At 41.5% G+C, this 19,809-nt stretch overlaps 1 protein-coding gene across 9 annotated transcripts in view; it reads left to right on the top strand.

Annotated features, from left to right (window-relative positions):
- TBCD (tubulin folding cofactor D) overlaps positions 1-19,809 on the top strand; it is a 228,936-nt gene that overhangs the window by 77,223 nt on the left and 131,904 nt on the right. For all 9 annotated transcript variants that reach the window (XM_030534204.1, XM_030534199.1, XM_030534201.1 and 6 more), the window contains one exon: positions 13,243-13,399. In XM_030534204.1, coding sequence (XP_030390064.1) covers positions 13,243-13,399 — 157 coding nt within the window. The remainder of the gene's footprint in view (positions 1-13,242; positions 13,400-19,809) is intronic.

Genomic DNA, 19,809 nt, shown 5'->3' with positions numbered 1-19,809 from the left:
ATTTGACAGTTGACTGCATAACAAATTAAAATTACATCACTGATCAAATACAAAAGCTGATTGTAAAGCACTAGAGTCTTTTACTGCTCAACATGCCAAACAAAGCTGTAGGAGAGAATGAACCTAATCTGTTTACTTTTAGAAAAAGCTTAGGCAAGATTTAATTAATTTAAAAAACTGCGTGCCTGTGGGAAGTGTGAATAATCTCCACATAACCACATAATAACAAGCTACACAATATCAAGAATTTTGGGGAACAATATTATGAACAAAGGGCCAGATGCTGCAAATATTCTGTCCACACTACTCTGTTAACTTGATATGGAATCTCATGTACGTAGCAGCTATGGCACCAGTCTTTGAGTGGTTTCTGTGTTGCTTGAACCCTGGGGTAAAAAATACATCAGTATACTAAGAGTAGTTTGGGTGTATTTTGATATTTATGGACTTGAATACCAAGATAAAACACACTTAATGCAAGCGTTGCAATTTATTCTAAAGTTTGATCGTGAACCCTCAAATGCTTAATGCCCTGAATAATCTTGTTGAACTAAATCAGGTGGCATATGTTACCCACAGAAATGGAATATTTTGTAGCATTGGGTTCTAAGCACTTAAGACTATCTGGTAATGTATTTATGTAAACTTTTGGGTATTTTTATGTTACATTTAATAATTTTGACAGTGTCAGAACTAGTACAACAAAAACATATTAAGCAGATGTAAAGGTATGGGCGAACAAATCATGCCAAATTTGACAACCAAATTTCCTCTTTTAACAGGGTTACTGGCCTAGTGGTACAATGCTTCAGAGGACAAGGTTAGAATTCAAAATGACCTTGATAAATTGGAGGATTGGTCTGAAATCAATAAAATGAAATTCAGTAAAGACAAGTGCAAAGTACTTCACAGCTACAAAATGGGGAATAACTAATAGTACTGATGAAAAGGATATGGGAATTATGGTGGATCACAAACTGAACACAAGTCGACAATGTGCTGCAGTTACAAATAGATTATTATTCTGGGGTATATTAGTTGGGCTGTTGTACATAAGACAAGGGAGGTAATTTTTCTTACCTACTTGGGACTGGTGATGCCTCAGCTGGAGGATTATGTTAGGGTTTGAGTGCCATGCTTTAGGAAAGATATCAGTAAATTAGAGACGATCCAGAGGGAGCAACAAAAATGCAGGACTGGATTAACTCTTTGTGGGACCAGTGCCAAACATATTTGTGGGTCTCCACACCCAGGGCCGGTTCCAGCTTTTTTTGCTGCCCTAAGCAGTGAAGAAGAAAGAAAAGCCCAACTGAGGTGGGGCAGTTGAGCTGCCGCTGAAGAGGTGAGGCACTGAAGGACCCGCCTCTGAATTGCTGCCGCAGGCCTGGACGTGCCGCCCCAACAACGGACGGACTACCACCCCTTTCTGTTGGTCACCCCAGGCACCTGCTTCCTTCGCTGGTGCCTGGAGCCGGCCATGCTCACACCTGACCCACCAACAAAATGCGAGCGGGTTGGGAAAGCTTGGGCGCATAGAGTGGCCTTATCCCCTCAGCTGCCCCATTCCTCCCTAATATAAAAGATTGTTATAAAGAGGATAACGATCAGTTACTTTCCATGTCCACTGAAGGTAGGATTGAAAGTAATCAGCTTAATCTGCAGCAAGGGAAATTTATGTTGGATAAAAGGAAAAACTTTCTAACTATAAGGATAGTAATGCACTGGAATTGGTTACCAAGTTGTGGAATACCTATCATTTGGGATGTTTAAGAATGGGTTAGACAAACACTTGTCCGGGATGGGCTAGGTTTTCTTGGTCATGTCTAGGTGCAGGGAGCTGGAGTTGATGACCTCTCGATGGCTTTTTCAGTCCTACTTTTTTATGATTGTATAATCCTGATAACTGGGTACCACAGTGAATAGGTGTGTTAGAGACAGAATGTTGTCTATGGTGTATAAAAAGCCACACTGAATTTTGGAGTTATCAGATTTGAGATACTGACATCTTGAATGATTAAGTACAAATTGTTGTGAACTAAATAGTGTTTACAGAGTAAAATAGATAAAATTTACTGTATTTTATACTTTCAGCAATGATAGGCTTGTGAATAATTAATTGTTAAAAATGTAGGGTTTTATCTGATAATGGAATTATATTATGACTTTATTTCAGAATAATTACTCATTTTCAAAAAGCCATGATATATCTAGAGGTTTTGAAGAGGGGACAGAATCGCTGTAGGACCTCAGACATGAGAATGCAGTACTTGGTTCATCTGCTTTGGAAGGATAACTGGCTGAATTCACCTTGCCAGGAATAGAAATAGTAACTAGTTTGTTTGAATAATTTTTTTTTTTTTTTTTTTTTTTGTATAGTGACAAATGTGTCCTCAGCTGGCTTTAGGGAGTTTACATGATCATATCAGAAGATGACTCTCATTTTCTTTTAATATATTTGAGAAGTATCTTATGTCTTTCTCTGCCAGGTTAGAAAGTTCTCTGCTATCAGAAATGTTTTCTTCATAAAGCTGCTTCTAGACTTGATCAGGTCACCTTGTAACTTTCCTTTTGACAAGTTTAAATAGTGTTCCCTTTGATAAGTCCTCAATTCTTTCACTATAAAGTGGGTTTTCCAGACCTCAGATCATCATGTATCTCTTTTCTAAACACATTCATGTTTTTCAGCATTCTTTTTGAATTGTGAACGTCAGAACTGAACACAGTATTCCAGTGAAGGTTTCACCAGTGCATTATACAAAGATAGTACCACCTCCTTATTCCTGTTCAGTATTTTCGTGCTTACTCATCCTAGGAATGCATTAGCCCTTTTAATCACAGCATGGCATTGGAGTTCATGTTCAGATGGTTATCCCCCATGACCCCTAAATCCTTTTCTGAATCACTTCTTAATAGAATATAGTCCCCCTGTAATTGGGACATGCGTTCTTGGTTCCTAGATATTTGACCTTGCCTTTGGCTGTATTAAAACACTTTTGACTGTGATCCAGATAGCTTGTATAACTGAATTGTCATTATTTATCACTCCACCAATCTTGGTTTCGTCTGCAGACTTACTCGGGATCTGGAAAAAGTTATAAAATCATTGCTGGTAAATTTGAATGGCATTGATCCAAGAACAGATCTTTGTAGGACCTCACTGGAAACACCCCCATTTGATGACTTAAACTGATGAAAATCTCATCAAATAAATTATTGATATCTATCAGTTAGCAAGCTTTTAATATGTGCTACACTGATTTTGTATGAGCTATTTTTTTTAACTGGAATGAATGTCAATGTGGTACTAAGTCAAAGTATCAGCATAAGTTGTCAGCCCCCTTCCTCATGTCCTGTCACTCAGCCTTTCTGTTACTTTCAGTCCATCTCTGGAAGAAATCTCTTGACCAAGGTGACTTCCTTTACTATAAATTGATTCTCTCCTCCTTCAGTTCTTCCATCTTCCTGGCTAAACAACTGTGTTTCTCCAAAATAATTGAATCCCACATATGAAATACCAGTGTCCTTTTTACTACCTTTAATTCATTCCCCACACCATTCCTCCACCTGCCTCCACTTCTCTTTGCACAAGAACTCACCAATTTCTTCCAAGAGAAAATTGACAAAATACAATGGGACCTCAGTGGGACCTCCTTTCCCCCCACTCCTGACTTGCTTTCCCTTTTCCACCTACAACTCTCTTTCATTTCCTTCTCCACTGTCACAAGTGCAAAATTTCTTGCTCCTTCACTTGCCACATGGACCCATGCAATCTTCTAATCTCCTTCATGCTCACTCTTATTCCCACCCCTACTCGTAACCTTAACATCTAACTCTCCTCTGGCTCTTTCCCCTTACAATATAAGCATGTTTTAGTCTCTTCCATCTTACTCACCCTTGACTCCAGTTGTCTTTTCAACTACCACTCCATCTCTCTTCTCCCTTTTAATCCATAAGCTCATTGAACATGCTTTTTACAATCACTGTTTGGAATTCTTCTCTTCCAAGTCTGTCCTAGATCCTCTCCAGTCTGGTTTCTGCCCCTTTCACTCCAGTGAAACCACTCTCACCAATGTCTCTAATGACCTCTTCCTTGCCAAATCTTAGAACCATACTCTGTCCTCATCTTCCTTGATCTGTCAGCTGCCTTTGACACTGTTGACCATGTTGTTGTTCTGGAAATCTTAGCCTCCCTTGGCCTCTGTGGCTCCATCATCTTCTGATTCTCTTCCGACCTCTCTAATCACTCCTTCAGCATATCCTTCGGCAGATCATTCCCCCACTCCAACTTTTGGTGGGGATTCTGAATGGCTCTGTCCTTGGCCCTCTTCTTTTCTCTCTGCACCTCATTTCTGAGTATTGTTATCCATGGAAACAAGTTCAGCTACCATCTCTGTACTTATGACTTAGAGACCTACCTCTCTACACCAGGCCTGTCTCCTGTCCAAACTAAAATCTCAGCCTGTCTTTCTCCTTGTGGATGTTTAGCCATCAGCTCAACCTCAACATGGCTGAAACACAGCTCTTAATCTTTTCTCCCCAAAGCCCTCCATGATACCTCCTTTCTTGATCAGTATGGACAATGGCACCATCCTGTCTGTCTTTCAGATTCTTAAGCTGGTCACCATTTTTTCATTCGGACCTTTCTTTAGGTCCTCACATCCATTTTGTCCAGGGATGATGTCAGGCTAACTGGCCTAGTTATCCTGGTTATTTTGTTTACTCTTTTAAAATATTGGCACTATGTTAGCTTTTTTTCTAGTTCCACAGAACTTCCCCAATGTTCAAAGAGCTATTAAAAATCAATATCCGTGGTTCAGAGAGCTTCTCTGTAAAACCTTGCACGGATTCAAAAATTTGTATCCACATCCAATCTGCAAAAATTGTCTGAAGATATCCGCAGGTATCCGTGAATTTGCAGGGCTCTACTGAAAGCCACATAGGATACTATTCATCAGTGACACAAGGCTGTGCCAAACCCCCGCCTCCCACTTCTCCCCAGAGACCTCCTGCCCCACTGCCCGCTTCGCCTCTGCCATACCACCTTCCCTGCTTGAGGCAGGGAGGCTACATCCTGGATCCTTGTGTGCAGTGCCACCTTCCTAGTGGGAGGAGAGGGGGCTCAGACACCCCAATGCAGCCGCAGTGGCTCTAACGCATGCAACGTTTGGCTCACTGAGCAGGAGCACACAGTTGTACTCCCTTGTGGGAGGAATTGTCCCCATCTTGCTCAGATGTAGGAGGTAAAACTGCAACTCCCAGAATGCCCAGCAGGTTATTGCCACATATCACAGCCTGCTGCTGCGTGATTCAGAGAACCGAGCTGGAGTCTGAGTGCTGGGTGACAGCTGGTCCATTTGGGTTAGTGCAGTGGTCCCCAAACTGTGGGGTCCTCCCCTCTAGGAGGGTGTGGAAGAACGTTCAGGGAGAGGATGCGGCAGGGCCCAGTGGCCAGTCCCCATGGAGGGGTGGGAGGGGGTGCTGCCCCAACTCTGCTCCTGCCCCCACTCCACCCTCAGCCCTTGACCCCAGCCCCAGTCTTGGCCCCTGGCTGTGGCTCCGTTACTGGCCTCATCCCCACTTCTGGCCTGGCCCGGCAATATTCTTAGACTCTCAATTATCTCTCTCCTTTTTCTATTTAAATTATTTCTTCCAGTCAGAGTTGCTCATGATTGTTTTCAGCTTTGGGAAATGGGGCTCCACGTATCTGTATTACTAGGTGCAACTGTATTGTCCATTCACATAATTAATATAAACCAGTCATAATAACTTGTACCTAGGCAAGCACTGATTTTTAATTCAATGATCAATTCATATTTATCCATTAGAATGAGGTCTTATTATAGAATTTCCCCAAACTGGGAACACTTTTTTGTTAGGAAGCAGTTTTGTATTAGAAAATTCTCATCTCTAATCTGTAGAAACACTAGAAATGCTATTGGCATCATAAGACTTCCAGTATGTGTTCCCCAGTTTAAAATTGCACAGTTTTTCTTTCTGCATATTCTAGATAGATGATTAAGGAGCTACTTTTTCCTTTCTCTAGTCTTGTTCAGTTAAAGGGGGAGGACAGCCATAAATATCCAAAGTAAATGGAGTAATCAGTCTTTGCTGAAGGAAATTTGTAGTAATTTTGTAAAAGTGCCTCTGGGAGCTGTTTCAGCGTTCATGTAGAACCAGCTAATTCCATTTTTCCATCAGCTAATACAGCATTTTTCAAATTGAGTTGGACTGCATTTTTGAAGATGGTAATATTGCTGTTTATTTCAGAAATGGAAAAGAAAATAACAAAATATCAACATTGCTGTGCCATTTTCCTTTGAAGAGGGGTTGTATGCCCCATATTTCTTTTATGTAGTATTTGTCATCCTATTGGACCTTGAATACTTTTCTGATTACGGCTATTATTTATCAGTCTAAAATCCATTTTAAAAGTTGTTTTGAATACATCCCTTTTCATTTGTTGTGGCTTTAGTGTTTTCCAACAGTTAGTGACTGAAATAAAGGTCATAAATGACCTTATGTATATTGACATTTAATTAATTACTATTCAATTTTTTTCTTCTTGTAATCTAAGGGTAATTCACTAAGGGTAAGTCTATGCTACGAAATTAAGTCTACCTAAGTTATGTTGACATACAGCCACCACAGCAGTTGGTTTTACATGTCCACAGTGTGCTCCTTGTGTTGGCAGCAGCAGTCGATGTAAGCAATGCAATGTCTACACTGACAATGCATTGACCTAACTACATAAACTTCAGTGCTACGCGTCTTGCAGAGGTGGAGTTAAGTCAGTGTAGTGGGCGAGTTACATTTTAGTATAGACACTTATAAAGTTAGGTCCATATGGACCTTTGGATCTCGTGTATTATGAGAAACAGTATGGTCCGCAAATCTGATATCTCAGAGAGAATTAAGCGTTAAATTACTTCTATTTCCCCACAGGCTATTTCTGCAGGGGTTATTAGTTTATTAAATTACATGCTATCTAGAGAGAAATGTATTTAAATTATATTATTGCACTCATTGCCAAAAGGAAGCCCTCCAGGAAACTTAGTAGCTGTGACAAACTTTGACAGTGTATTACAGGAACTGTGTAAAAAGCTTCATTCAAAGGTATTCTGAAGCTTCCTCATTCTTGAAAGGAGTGAAATTAGGACCTGAGAGCTGTAAATTTGTTTTTAAAAGCTGTTTTTTCCCATACATAATAGAGACAGTATGGTTTCGAAAAAGATGCAACATCTCTTCCAGTTTTGTTTGTGATGGACATCGGAGCTAAGGTTTTCACTTGCCCATTGTCTCGACCATATTCTCACCACATTACTGCTGGTGACTGCAGGATCATTTGGCCAGTCTGGTTAGGTTCTGGGGTTTTCATTTGACTTTTCCTTTGGTGATTTTTGTTTTACTGTAACTCAGTAGTTACTGTTTTTCCTATGTGACTAAGAAAGCAAAATACTTTTCTGTGGCTGTTATGCACAAAGTATATGATTTATTTTATTCAGATTGAGAATCAAGAATAGAAGCCAGAACACTTTAGCTCCTTATAGTAAACTGACACTTCAATGTTGACAGTTTTATTTATTTATTTTATGGTATAAAACAGATAAAAAAAAACAACCCACATCATAAACTCCGAGTGAATATAACAGTTATCTAAAGCCACAAATAACCATGAAGATAAGACCAGCAGTAATTTTTACTGTATCCAGGAATAATTGGTACAACCTAACAGTGTGCATATTTCTCAAAATTATGCCTTACGTAACTTCCACATTCACAAAGCCCTGCAACAAGATGAACTTTTAAGTATGCCCTAAAGGTCAACAAATTCATGCTCTTTTGGACCAAATGCTGTGGCTGTTGGGTGTGGGGTAGGGTGGTGAGCTGCAGAGTTTAGTTGGAGGGGTCTTATGGAGAATACTCTGGCTGTAGTGTCCCCATTTTTATATTGTGAACTCTAGCTCGAGTGTCTTCGCAATATGGCAGAGGGGGAGAGGTGGTACAATAAGTAGTCAGGTCCTAGGCCTTTTAAGACTTTCTAGGTCAAAACAAATACTTTCTATTCAACCTGGAAACTCACAGACAGCAGTAAATCAGGAAGCCTTGGTTTAACTTCAAAGTGAGCTGCTCCAGTTAACAAACCCCTACAGGCAACCCCATCCCATTCTGCCCCTACAGGTAAGCAAATAATGTCCTGCAGAATACTTCTGGACCATAAATAGCTTTCTGAATCCAGGTTACCTCCCTCCACCCCCAGAACACAACTCACGCTGTCGGGAGTCCTCTTATTTCACAGAAACTATTGCCTGCAATCAGCATGGCCTCATAAATGAGAAGAATAAGCTGAGAGCAGGACCAGAAACACAACAGGGTCTTTTCAATAATTTTGCCCAGAAACCAATTGCAGAAGCGCTGATGGCAGTAGGAGCCACTCACCTATAACCCTGCCCTTCCTGGAAAAAAAAAGAAAACACTTGGTACACCTCCTTTGATGAGGGTACTCTACCACTCACTCTCTAAATTATGCAGTAGTATGACCATACTAAGAAAACAAAAATCCCATTGCTGAAACTCAGAGACTTTGCTAAATAATGCCTTATGTCTAAATTCCATTTTCTAAGAAAGTCAACTAAGTAGCAAAAGAGTCTCCAAAGACGACATGTAGCTGCTGGTGTCCTAAATTTCTCTGCCAGGCTTTATGGCAGGACATGCTGATGAGACAGCACTTGTTAGCCCTGTGGGTGACAAGGTAAGTATATCTATGCTCATTCTTCTGAGCACCTCTGTGGCATTTGATAAGGTTGATCAATGAATACTCCTGTTTAGCTTCTAGCAAGCTGCGTGGGTGAAAAGAAACTGAAATGCTGGAGGTCCTCACTCTGTGTCAGAATACAGATAGTTGTAGATAAATATACTCCACCTCTACAAGACTTAATCTTTAACATTGAAGATTTCTGTGAAGCCATTCTGAAAGCTGGGGGGACGTGGACCAAAGCACCAACAATGACAGACAACACCTGGCTCAACATTTTTCTTATGTCAAACATAAACAGGATTGTCTTTTTCATTTTTCTCAGTACCTGGCTGTAATCAATATTAGGCTTTAAGTACCTATTTTTCATCCTAACTGAGGCAAAATTGCTGGCAGGAAGAGAAAAATGTATTGAAGAATTTATCTCCTTTATAACATCTCTGTCTACCAAGGGCCCCTGTCCTCACAATGTTACAGTGCAACTTCAGGTGTCTTGTTAGACTCCACAGTGTTCTTGGAAGCCCAAATAGCTATGGCAGCAAAAAACAAAAAACCCCACCTGCTTCTATCTGCATTCTATCCTGGCAGACATATTCTGGTCATGGTTTAGTCCAGGTGATCTGTGCTTTCATGACAGTGCTGTTTGTCGCAACTTCTTATATCTTGGAATGAAGTCACACATGATGGAAAAGCTCCAAATGGTACAAAATGCAACTATTCACCAGGCTTCTGTTGTATGCAGAGGCTATCCACTCAATATAGTATCCAGTTCATGATTTATGTTCTGATTGATCCAAAGCCCTTGTTAATTAAAAAGTGTCGGACAGTTCAGAACGCTTCTTACAACAGATATTGGCCAACCACAGGTGAACTGTGTTGTTTTTATTTTATAATATTCACAAGCCAGTATTTATTTTTGAGAATTAGCTATTACTTTGTAGTATGATACAGTGCTATAGCAAGAAATAAACATTGTATCCTAATGTCTGTTACTGCTAAATTGTGTTTAGAATTGTTCTTAATAAAAGTAAAAATCCACTGTAAAATCTCATTTAAAAGAAAAAAGTATGTCTGATGCTTAAATGAATGCACCAGTTTTAAAACTCTGTATAGTTTCATCGTTCTTAAAGCATGTTTTCAACTTCACAGCCATGATACTTTGTAATATCCAATTTCATTATTCTCTGCTGTAGAAGCAGCTTTATGGCCACTGAAATTATAGAAGGGAGCAGAGTGTGAAATTCAGTAAACATGGAGAAAGGGGAAAATAGATGCACAGAAACTAGCAGAGGGAACATTAAAAGTATGAAGGGAGTATGAAGGAGACCAGCAGGAATTAGAACTATGGGGAAGGGCAGATGAAAAGAGGGGGAAGGAGAAAATGCCAACTATTCATCTTACCTAAAATGCCGAGAGAACTTGTGTGGGTAGATAGAGAATTTCATTTCTGTTTGGCAAATTAAATCCCAGAGTTAGTTGTAAAATTGTGTTTGGAACTGTGTATTTTGTATGAATGTGCATGGTACTGGCAGCTGAAGAAACAACTTAGGTAGATCACAGTATGCGCCTGCTCAGTAGTCAGTGTCTCTCTCCTATATTTCTGGCAGCTGCATAAATGACTTGGATGAAGATCTGTCAGTTTCACATGTCTGCTGTTGCCACAGAGAGATGTTATACAGGAATTACTTGCAATGTTAATATATTCGGTTGTGGAATGTTTAATACATAATTCCCATAACAAATGGGATCATGGTAATTATTGATTAAAAAGAACTCATTAACCCACCCTGAAATTATACGATGTAGTCCTCCAACAAAGGGTACATGAGATGCACCTGACCTTGGCTAAAAGGCCAAGAAGCAGAGAGAAATTGATCCTTAGTTGCTAAATGGAACTCTCCATTACCGAGAGTTTTCATGCAAACTGTTCAGAATGTATTCTGTGGTTCTCAGTGGTATTGCACAATTTGTGGAGTTTCTGTTGGCAAATTAATTTTTCAGTGAGTCTCCTTCCCCATAGTTGCAAGCTAGTCTGGGTTATTTAGAGAGGTTTAGATCATCTTCAATACTTCTAAAAGGTTAGGGGGATTAGGGACAATTTTATACATATAGTTCTTACTGTTCATTTGGATAGCAACTTGGAAATTTAATGTTAATTGGTAGATGTATTTTTAAAACATTAACTATTAAGTGTCAGTTGTCTCATAAAGATTACCATATATACTCATTCATAAGCTGAATTTTTTTATAAAAAAAAGGGAAGCACCAGAGAAAGGGGTCGGCTTATGAACGTGTATAGAGAGGGAGAGGTGGGACACAGCCCCTTCCCCCCACAGAGGGAACAAGGAGAGGCAGCAGAGCCAGAAGGGAAGAGACGGGGCCAGAGTCTCTCTGCTTCTGGCCATGCTGCTTTCCCCCCAGGCTCCGAAGCTGCTGCAGCTCCGAGGCTGGCAGGCTGCAGCCACTGCCCCCCAGAATGGACCCAGCCGAGGGGTCCGGTTTGCTGTATCTACAAGCTCTGGTTTAGACCCTGTTCCTGTCATCGAATAAACCTCTGTTTTACTGGCTGGCTGAGAGTCACGTCTGACTGCAAAGTGGGGGTGCAGGACCCGGTGGCTTCCCCAGGACCCCGCTGGGGTGGACTGGCTGTGGGAAGCGCACGGAGGGGCAGAGGATGCTGAATGCTCCAAGGAGAGACCCAGGAGGTGAAGCTGTGTGAGCTTCTTGCCCTGAACAAGTCTGCTCCAAGGGAGAGGAGGCTCCCCAAAGTCCTGACTGGCTTGGTGGGGAGCAGTTCCAGAGCATCGCCCGGTGACTCCGTGACAACTGGTGGCAGCGGTGGACATGCCGCCCGGCCCGCTGGAGCACACTGTGGCTGTGCTACCCGGCCCAGCCTGCTGGAACATGCTGCGGCCATTCTGCCTGGTCTGGCCCGCCAGAGCAGGCTACGACTGCACTGCCCAGCCTGCCAGAGCAGCTCCAGCCAGGCCAGAGACAGCCTATCCTGGCCCTCTGTAGATAAGATGGGAAGTGATGGGCTGGGGAGAGTGTGGGGGTCCTGGGCTGGGGTGCGGTTGTGTGGGGGGTACTCACAGGGGTTACCCCCTGACTCCCAGCTTCTCTTACCCCCCTGACTCCCAGCTTCTTTTACCACCCCCCCCCCCCAAAAAAAAATGTCCTCACCAGTTGCTGTCCCGGTCTGTCAGGGTAAACAGCTGGTGTGCCGGGACACTTTATTTACTTAGGTTTACCTCCATGCCTGCGGATGCTTGAGGTAAACAAACCATCTCAGCCCACCAGTGGCTTATCCTGATGGCCCGGGAGCCAGAGTTTGCTGACCCCTGAATTATAGGGTTGGCTTATGAACGAGTTATAAAAAGAATTCCATTTTTACTTCTCCATCTTGTGGTGGGGGTGGGGGGTTGGCTTATAAATGAACCGTCTTATGATCGAGTATATACAAATTTGCACTTTACTAAACTCAGTGGTAAATTAGACAAGGTGTGTGAAATAATAGCTTTTGAGCTTACTCTGAGCTCTTTAGTGTTAAATGTTAAGTCAATATTCCGTGTACAATTTAGGGCACGCTGTCTAATATGATAGGTCTAAAAATATACCTACAATACCAAGAAAATAGTGCCATTTTAGGTATCTGAAGGCAAAGTGTCAGACATGCCATTTTTACCACAGGCAGTGCCTACTGTAGTTCACAGGTGGTGGTGGAGGAGGTGTAGTTACATGATGTATAGTGCAACTCTGTCAAAGTGGAGCATGCATATTATTTTATATTCCATAAGTAAATCTTTTACCTCTCATCACACCTGTCTTTATGGTGTATGTAGGTTGGGGAAAAAATATATACACTGTACTTTGAATCTTCAAAGGAAAGTCTAGGAACTAAAGGTTATTGCAAAAGCCATACAGTATGTCAATTTTAGGCCTACCAGTCTGAGCATCCATTTTACTTAATAAAACAAATCTGTAAAGTTTTATCAACTTTCTTTCAGCAATGTAAAAAGATTAGAGAATCAAGCTTTTTATCATTTGAAGCAACTGTCTGCTGTACTTCCTTATTTTGTTAATATCCCCTTTCTAACAAGATACGTAGAACAGTGCAAGATATTCCTTATGTGGACTGACTAGTATTTAATCCATCTACTGTCTCTTAAATCTTTGCTAATCTAGGGTGTTGCCTTCTATGTACTTTTGAGTATGAGAACAATGAAATACAGTTGAAGAGAATGAGAAAAGAAACAGAGGTTATTAGTCAAGAAACAAAATGCCATGTTAAGTCAAAATCCTGCTTTTTTAATTTAGTCCTAGAACCACAGCCTCTGTTCCCTGGGAACAGCATTCAATTTGTTCTAGTGTACACAGGCAAATATGTACTTTTCCTTATGTGTTTTCATTTAAAACTTATTGAATGGCCTTGTATTTTTATTTACTGTATGTTCATATTCCTAACTCTTGTGAATTTCTTCACTCCACAGTTGTTCCTGTTATTTTAAAAGCATTGACATATGACGAGAAGCGAGGAGCCTGCAGCGTGGGTTCCAACGTAAGAGATGCAGCATGCTATGTTTGCTGGGCCTTTGCTCGTGCCTATGATCCCTTAGAACTGAAGCCATTTGTTAATCAAATTTCAAGGTGGGTTGCAACAGTGAGAAACTGAGAATTCATTTTTTTTCTTTAGGCTATTTCCAGTACAGAGAATGGAAGATGGCTAATAGAGATTTCAGAGACTTAACACACAGGTTAATGTTACAATTACTGCACATCTAAAAACTTTAAGGCAGTCTTTTAAAAATGAAGTAAGGATAATTTGTTAATGTTGTTAAAGAGGAAAACATCTGATCAGGGAAGTATTCTCTCCATTAAAAAATTGCTTTGTTGTCACAGGTGATGTCAATGAGATTAGATGAGCTATGGAAATTTTCACTTTTTTATCTTTGTATTCTGTGGAACAGATTTGTGGCTGTCCAGAATTTTTTTTTTTAAAAAAAGGCATAAAAATGATCTGCTCTTGGTGGTACTAACAATTATACTGGACATCTTAATCAAGGTACAGCAGCAGTATAATGTTTGGTCCTTAGTTCTGGGAGGCCTGCCCTCCCTTTTTCCTTCAGATTTTCAGAGTTTAAGGATCATCAGTGAAATCTAAATGTTGTTTGATTTTTATTTTATTTTATTTTTTTGCAAAGAACACAGTTAAATCAATTTTTAATAGACCTACATGTTTTCTTATTGTGTGTGATGGCTCATTTTCTTATATTCCCCTGTTGTTACAAAACCAAGATGAAACCTAAAGAAATCCACAAGCAAAAATTACTGAGGGACTGATGCTATTTGGTGTGGAGGCTCCTCCCATCTCTCCTGCTTTTCTGCCCAGTCTTCAGCTCTAGGGCAGTGCCACTCCAAGGGACTGTGAAACCAGTACTGCTTCCTCTGCCTCAGATCAAAGTGAAGGAGAGGTGGAACTGATATTCTGTTCTAGAATTGGGTTGCAGGTTTGCAGAGTGGTATGGTGGAAGCAGTAGCAAGGGGGAAGGCTAAGGCATAAAGCTGCTTCTTCCCCTTACTTTCTCAGACACTCACCGAGTTCTAGTGATCCAAAGATTTTGCTGCTTTCACAGATGGTGAGGTGCAACCCACTAAGCACTCTCTCACAACCAACTTCTAGTTTGCAGCTTGCAAATGGAGCAGCACTGGTCTAGAAGACGTGGACTCTTGCTCTCAATCTAGTGAGCCATTTTTAGATCCTTTTGGCTTTTATATACCAATATTTCTTTGGATTCTCCTTTGAGCGACCCAGTTAAAAAATTCCTGTGAAGAATAGCTGATGCAGGCTTCTTAAGTAGCCTTTATGGGACCATTTTTTGCTTTAGATTCTAGACCTGGCTTAGTTTGGAAAAACTTGTACTGGAAGATATTGTCAAAATATCTCATTGAATTACATAATACTCTCTGGCAATATTTCACTCTTGTTTCATTGAGACTCGAGAAATGATAGTCTAGCCATAGTAAATCTTACTTATTTGCACTTCGTTTATCCATCCACTTCTTATATACTACATGTTTCAGCCATAGTCTCTCCTTATTTCTCAGGAAGGTTTAAGAACTGAGTAATGTCTTATGTTAGTAAAAATTCAATTCTTTTGCAGAATATCCTGTAGAGTTTTACTACTGATAACAGGAAGCTTTATCATAATTGAAACCAAACCAAAATTACAAATAAATGAGCAAAGTATGTTGTGCCTTCCAGTTCTTTTGTTTTCATGGAATAGTTTCTGCCAGTCCAGAGTCACTACAAGAGTAAACTCTGCTCTCTGTGGTTTGAATGGAGAAATGTGCCACCTCCTGTTCCTTAGGGTATATCTGTGCTGCAACTGGGAGTGAGTGTCCCAAAGTGTCGTAGATAGACATGCCAATGGGGTTTGAGCTACCATGCTAAAAATAGCTTCATGGACATTGCAGCTCTGGCAGAGGCTAGGCTAGTCAGCTGAGCTCAAGCCCACCCGGTCCCTTACGCTTGAGCTCAGGAGACTAGCCCAAGTCTTCGTTGGAGCTGCAATAGCCACACAGATATTTTTAGCATCCTAGCTCTGAACCCCGCTAGTGTTAGTCTGTCTTCCTGGGCTGAGAGGCTCGCTCCCATATATAGTGTAGACATATCCATAAAGACCCAGCCCTTGGTGCATAAAATAGACTAGAAACTTCCCAACAGTAGACTAGAAACTAATGCAGCTTTCCACTTCCACTGCCCCTGGAAATTTCCACCACATGCATCTGAAGAAGTGGATATTCACCCGCGAAAGCTCGTTCTCCAAAACGTCTGTTAGTCTGTAAGGTGCCACAGGATTCTTTGCTGCTACTACTGGGATTGTTTTTCTACTACAACTCTTGCCTTTCCTTCTTTTGCTTTTATCTTCTTTCTGCCTGACTTGTGAGATTCTCTCCTCTGGGATGCAGGTTTTTTCTCCCTGTTGCCCCCTGACTGGTGGTTTAGGGGTTCTTTAATGGCTACTCTGCATAATAAGCTTGTCGTGGTAGCTCCTCTTGGCTTGCTGGCAAATTTCCAGTGCTCCTCATCTATAACAGCTCACGCAGCTTTATTCTTGTCTCCACTGAAGTAGCTTTTGACCAGCTGGAATTGGTCTCTGAAAGTAGTGTCTGCTTCTTGAATCCTAGGGTTCCCTTCTTGGCCCTGGTCTGCTACTACTTGATACCTTCTCCAGTCACATTAGTCCTTAGGGCTCTGAAGCAATGGTGCCCAGTTGGATTTCAGCTTGCCTTCCAGGATCCCCATGGTTACTGTACTTATGTCCAACTGAAATGAACTATAGTTGTCATCTCCTCCAATTTATTTCCTATGCTGAAAAAACAAGGCAAAGAAAAAAGGCACTTGAATATTCAGAGATCAAAGGGGTCACTGCCTTGTGTGTAAAGAAGTTTCACCTTGTTCTGATCTTCTGCTCCTTTAATATGTAGGATGCTTTGGATGAGGGAAGAATCTTTGATGAGAGGAATGCCTATGGGGAAGCCTGATAGACAGTCCAGTTCTCATGGATGTTTTTCAGGAGGTGGTGAATAAAGCAGTCATCTCCAGAAGGCACTCTTTCAAGCTATGGAAATCTATAGAGGAACTGGGTTTTCCCATACCAGGCTCCCAGAGGGAAAACCTTGGGTCCAAGGGTGTTGTATGTAGACCTACGAGGTCCAACTGGACCTTTCACAAATGATATGTGGTCTAGAAAGACCAGTATGTCAAATTTGCCTCTTACTCTCAAGGCTCACTAAAAAGATGAGGATCCTGGTCAAAGGTGCTGTGTTCTTCAAAAACCTGGTCAACAATCTAATTTTTATTGTTTTTTAGTCTGAAGCCTCCATCTCCACCTCATGGCCTGGGTGATTACATCTAGGATCTCTCTTACTTGATTCCAGCAAACTCTTCCATTGTCAAATCTAAAATCAATGATAGCAAAACTTCTGAGCGCTCCTCATTCTTCCTTTTTATCATACTTTTCTTTTGTCTGTGATGTGACATGTACTCGTGCCATTTTCTCCTTTGCTCTATCATGGTATAACAATATCTGGGTCTATATGTGGGATGCAGATTCTCCATTAAGATTTCATCTGATTTAATGCTCTATTTGATGGCATGAAACTGTTTGGCAGAACCTCGGGGCTGGGTAAGCTCTAGTTGCCAGACTGGGAAAAAAAACATCTTTTTTGGCTTTCAGGTCTCTGGGAACGGTTTCAGAAGGGATTTAAAGGTATCCCTTTTAATAAAAGGCCAGACCTAAATAGGCCATCTTTTGTGCTTACAATACTAACACCAAGTAACAATGAGATTATGCTAGCCCAGGCTAACCTCAGCTGGGTCGGAGCAGTTGAGGAAATTCCTAAGGGTCTGGATTGGTTTGAGCAGTGACAGATTGCACACAAATAGCTATAGACAGAGTTTGCTAGCGTAGCTGACAAGTATACCATATATACTCATTCATAAGCCGATTTTTTTTTTTTTTTTTTTTTTTTTTTTTAGTAAAAAAGGGAAGCACCAGCCAAGGGGGTCGGCTTAGGAACAGGTATAGAGAGGGAGAAGTGAGACACAGCCCCTTCCCCCAACAGAGGGAGCAAGGAGAGGCAGCTTAGCCAGCAGAGCCGGAAGGGAAGAGGCGGGGCCAGAGTCTCTCCGCTTCTGGCCACGCTGCTCTCCCTCTGGCCTCTGAAGCAGCTGCAGCTCCAAGGCTGGCAGGTTGCCGCTGTGCCACTTAGTCTCGCACCCCAGAGCAGGCTGTGGCCATGCTGCCTGGTGTAGCGGCACAAATAGCAACCCTCCACTTTTGCAACTAGTTGCAGTTTCCGCCACGCAAAAGCGAAGGTTACTGGGCATACTGAGTTTGGGTGAGCATGCTCAGTGCACCCAACGTAACGAATTGGGAGAGGGAGCTTTTTGTGTCGTCACATTGGGCTGCCGGAGCACGGTGCGGCCGTGCCACTTTGCCCAGCCTGCTGGAACATGCTGCGGCTGCGCCACCTGATTTGGCCCGCTGGAGCAGGCTGCGGCCATGCTGCCCAGCCTGCCGGAGCAGCTGCAGTCAGGCCAGAGACATCCTACCCTGGCCCACCCCAGATAAGGTGGGAAGGGATGGGATGGGGAGAGTGGGGGGGTCCCGGGCTAGGGGTGAGGTCATGTGGCAGGTGGTCGCAGGGGTTACTCCCCTGATTCCCAGCTTCTCCTCCCTGAAAACATTTCCCCACCAGTTGCTGTCCCGGCCTGTCAGGGTAAGCAGCTGACACTCCGGATCACTTTGTTTACTTAGGTTTACAGCCGTGCCTGCGGACGCTTGAGATAAACAAACCATCTCAGCCCACCATTGGCTTATCCTGGTGGCCCGGGAACCAAAGTTTGCTGACCCCTGAATTACAGGGTTGGCTTATGAATGAGTCATTTTTACTTATCCATCCTGGAAGGGTCATCTTATAAACGAACCAGCTTATGATCGAGTATATACAGTACATTAGCTAGTGCTAGTCTCATAATAAAGTTATGACGAAAGGTTCTTGTAGTTAGATTTGTCAGTGTCTTTTCTGAATATATTAACTTGGTTTGAGCTCTCTCAGAAATAAAGTTGCGACTCTGAGTAGAAACAGGTAATAAGTATTCAAATACAGCATGACACACAGTTTCACCTACTGTGTCAGCAAACTTTGGTTAGGGGCCAATGCAGTGCAATGATCACACACATTTTTTTCTTTTGTTGTTTTAAATCTAGCCTTAGGTGTGGCGCTGTTTCACTTTAAGAAGAGTCATACTTTTAGCCACAAGCAAATTGTTGTCTAACTTGAAAATGAGAAACTCAGCATCTTAGAACAAAGAACTTGATGTTCATTGTGGGTTCGGTTACACAGCAGAAACACGTTCTTTCTCTCTGTCTCTAAAAATAAACAGCTAAATTGTTACAGAAAAAGAACACTAGCTAACTTTTTTTTTTAATTAAAAAAAAGCACTCCCTTTAAAATGCCGTATTTGAATCTTTTCAAAGATTCAAAGATATGAGCCCTGCATCACATATACTGTCTGTCTGGGTAATAAAAGTTGAAAGAGTTGTCCTTCATGGTTCTTTAAAACTACTTAACTGGATGGAGGTGCTCACGTACTACTGTACTGGGAGGAGTGTAGCAACATAGGTAGGTATCAGCCTTGAAGGACAAGGTGGTGGTCATAGAGTAAGTGCATTGAAAGGTTGATAATAACCAAAAGTTGGTACTGTCTTATGGTTGTTGACTGGATGTGCAAATTAAGTGATGATCCATTTCATGTCTACATCAATTTTGTAGTCTCGGGAGAGAAGCAGCATGTGAATTGAACTGCATTTTTGCCCCATTATCAGTTCAGGTTGTGGTATTGAGAATACAGACCAAAAGTGTGGGTTTTTTGGTTTTTTAACCCTTCACTAGTACCTAAAGCATTACTGGTTTGAACAAGCATTCCCTTTACTTCTAATGAAGAGCATTGATGGAACTGATATCTTACCAGTTGGCAAAAAGGGAAAACTTTTTAATTGAGCTACTCTACACTGGTAGGGCAGCTTGCTCGGTCACTTCCTGTGCTGAACCTGGTCTGTAGTTAAATAGGGGATTTAGGTTTATCATCTTTCACAAGTGTTAATGTTATTTTAAACAAAAATATAAAATAATCTTCCTTTATAATGAAGTATTCTGCTATACAGGAAAAATCCTTTGATTCACAAAATGGTGACTTGCCTTAGCCTTCTTGTGGGCCGAAGTGCTGTGTTATTAACAAGTGTTGTTCAGCATACTGATGTGACAAACTTGTTAAGGTGCCAGTAAGACGTAGACTACTTACTCCTACTCTGAGCTCAATACTACTCTTAACGAATCTAAATTGCAGATGAACAGAGTCTTTGCCTCAGAATTATAGTACTTTTTTCTGGATACTTATCTTGACTATTTTTATTTCTGTCCTTTATTTTGGTATCTGAACCAACGCAAATGCCCTTTGGAGTGTTTGGTTTTTTTTTAAAGTCTGGTTT

This window comes from Gopherus evgoodei, chromosome 15 (genome assembly GCF_007399415.2).
Source record: "Gopherus evgoodei ecotype Sinaloan lineage chromosome 15, rGopEvg1_v1.p, whole genome shotgun sequence".
NCBI classification, from domain to species: domain Eukaryota; kingdom Metazoa; phylum Chordata; order Testudines; family Testudinidae; genus Gopherus; species Gopherus evgoodei.
The sequence above is the reverse complement of the archived record's forward strand: the minus strand, read 5'-3'. Positions and strand labels throughout refer to the sequence as shown.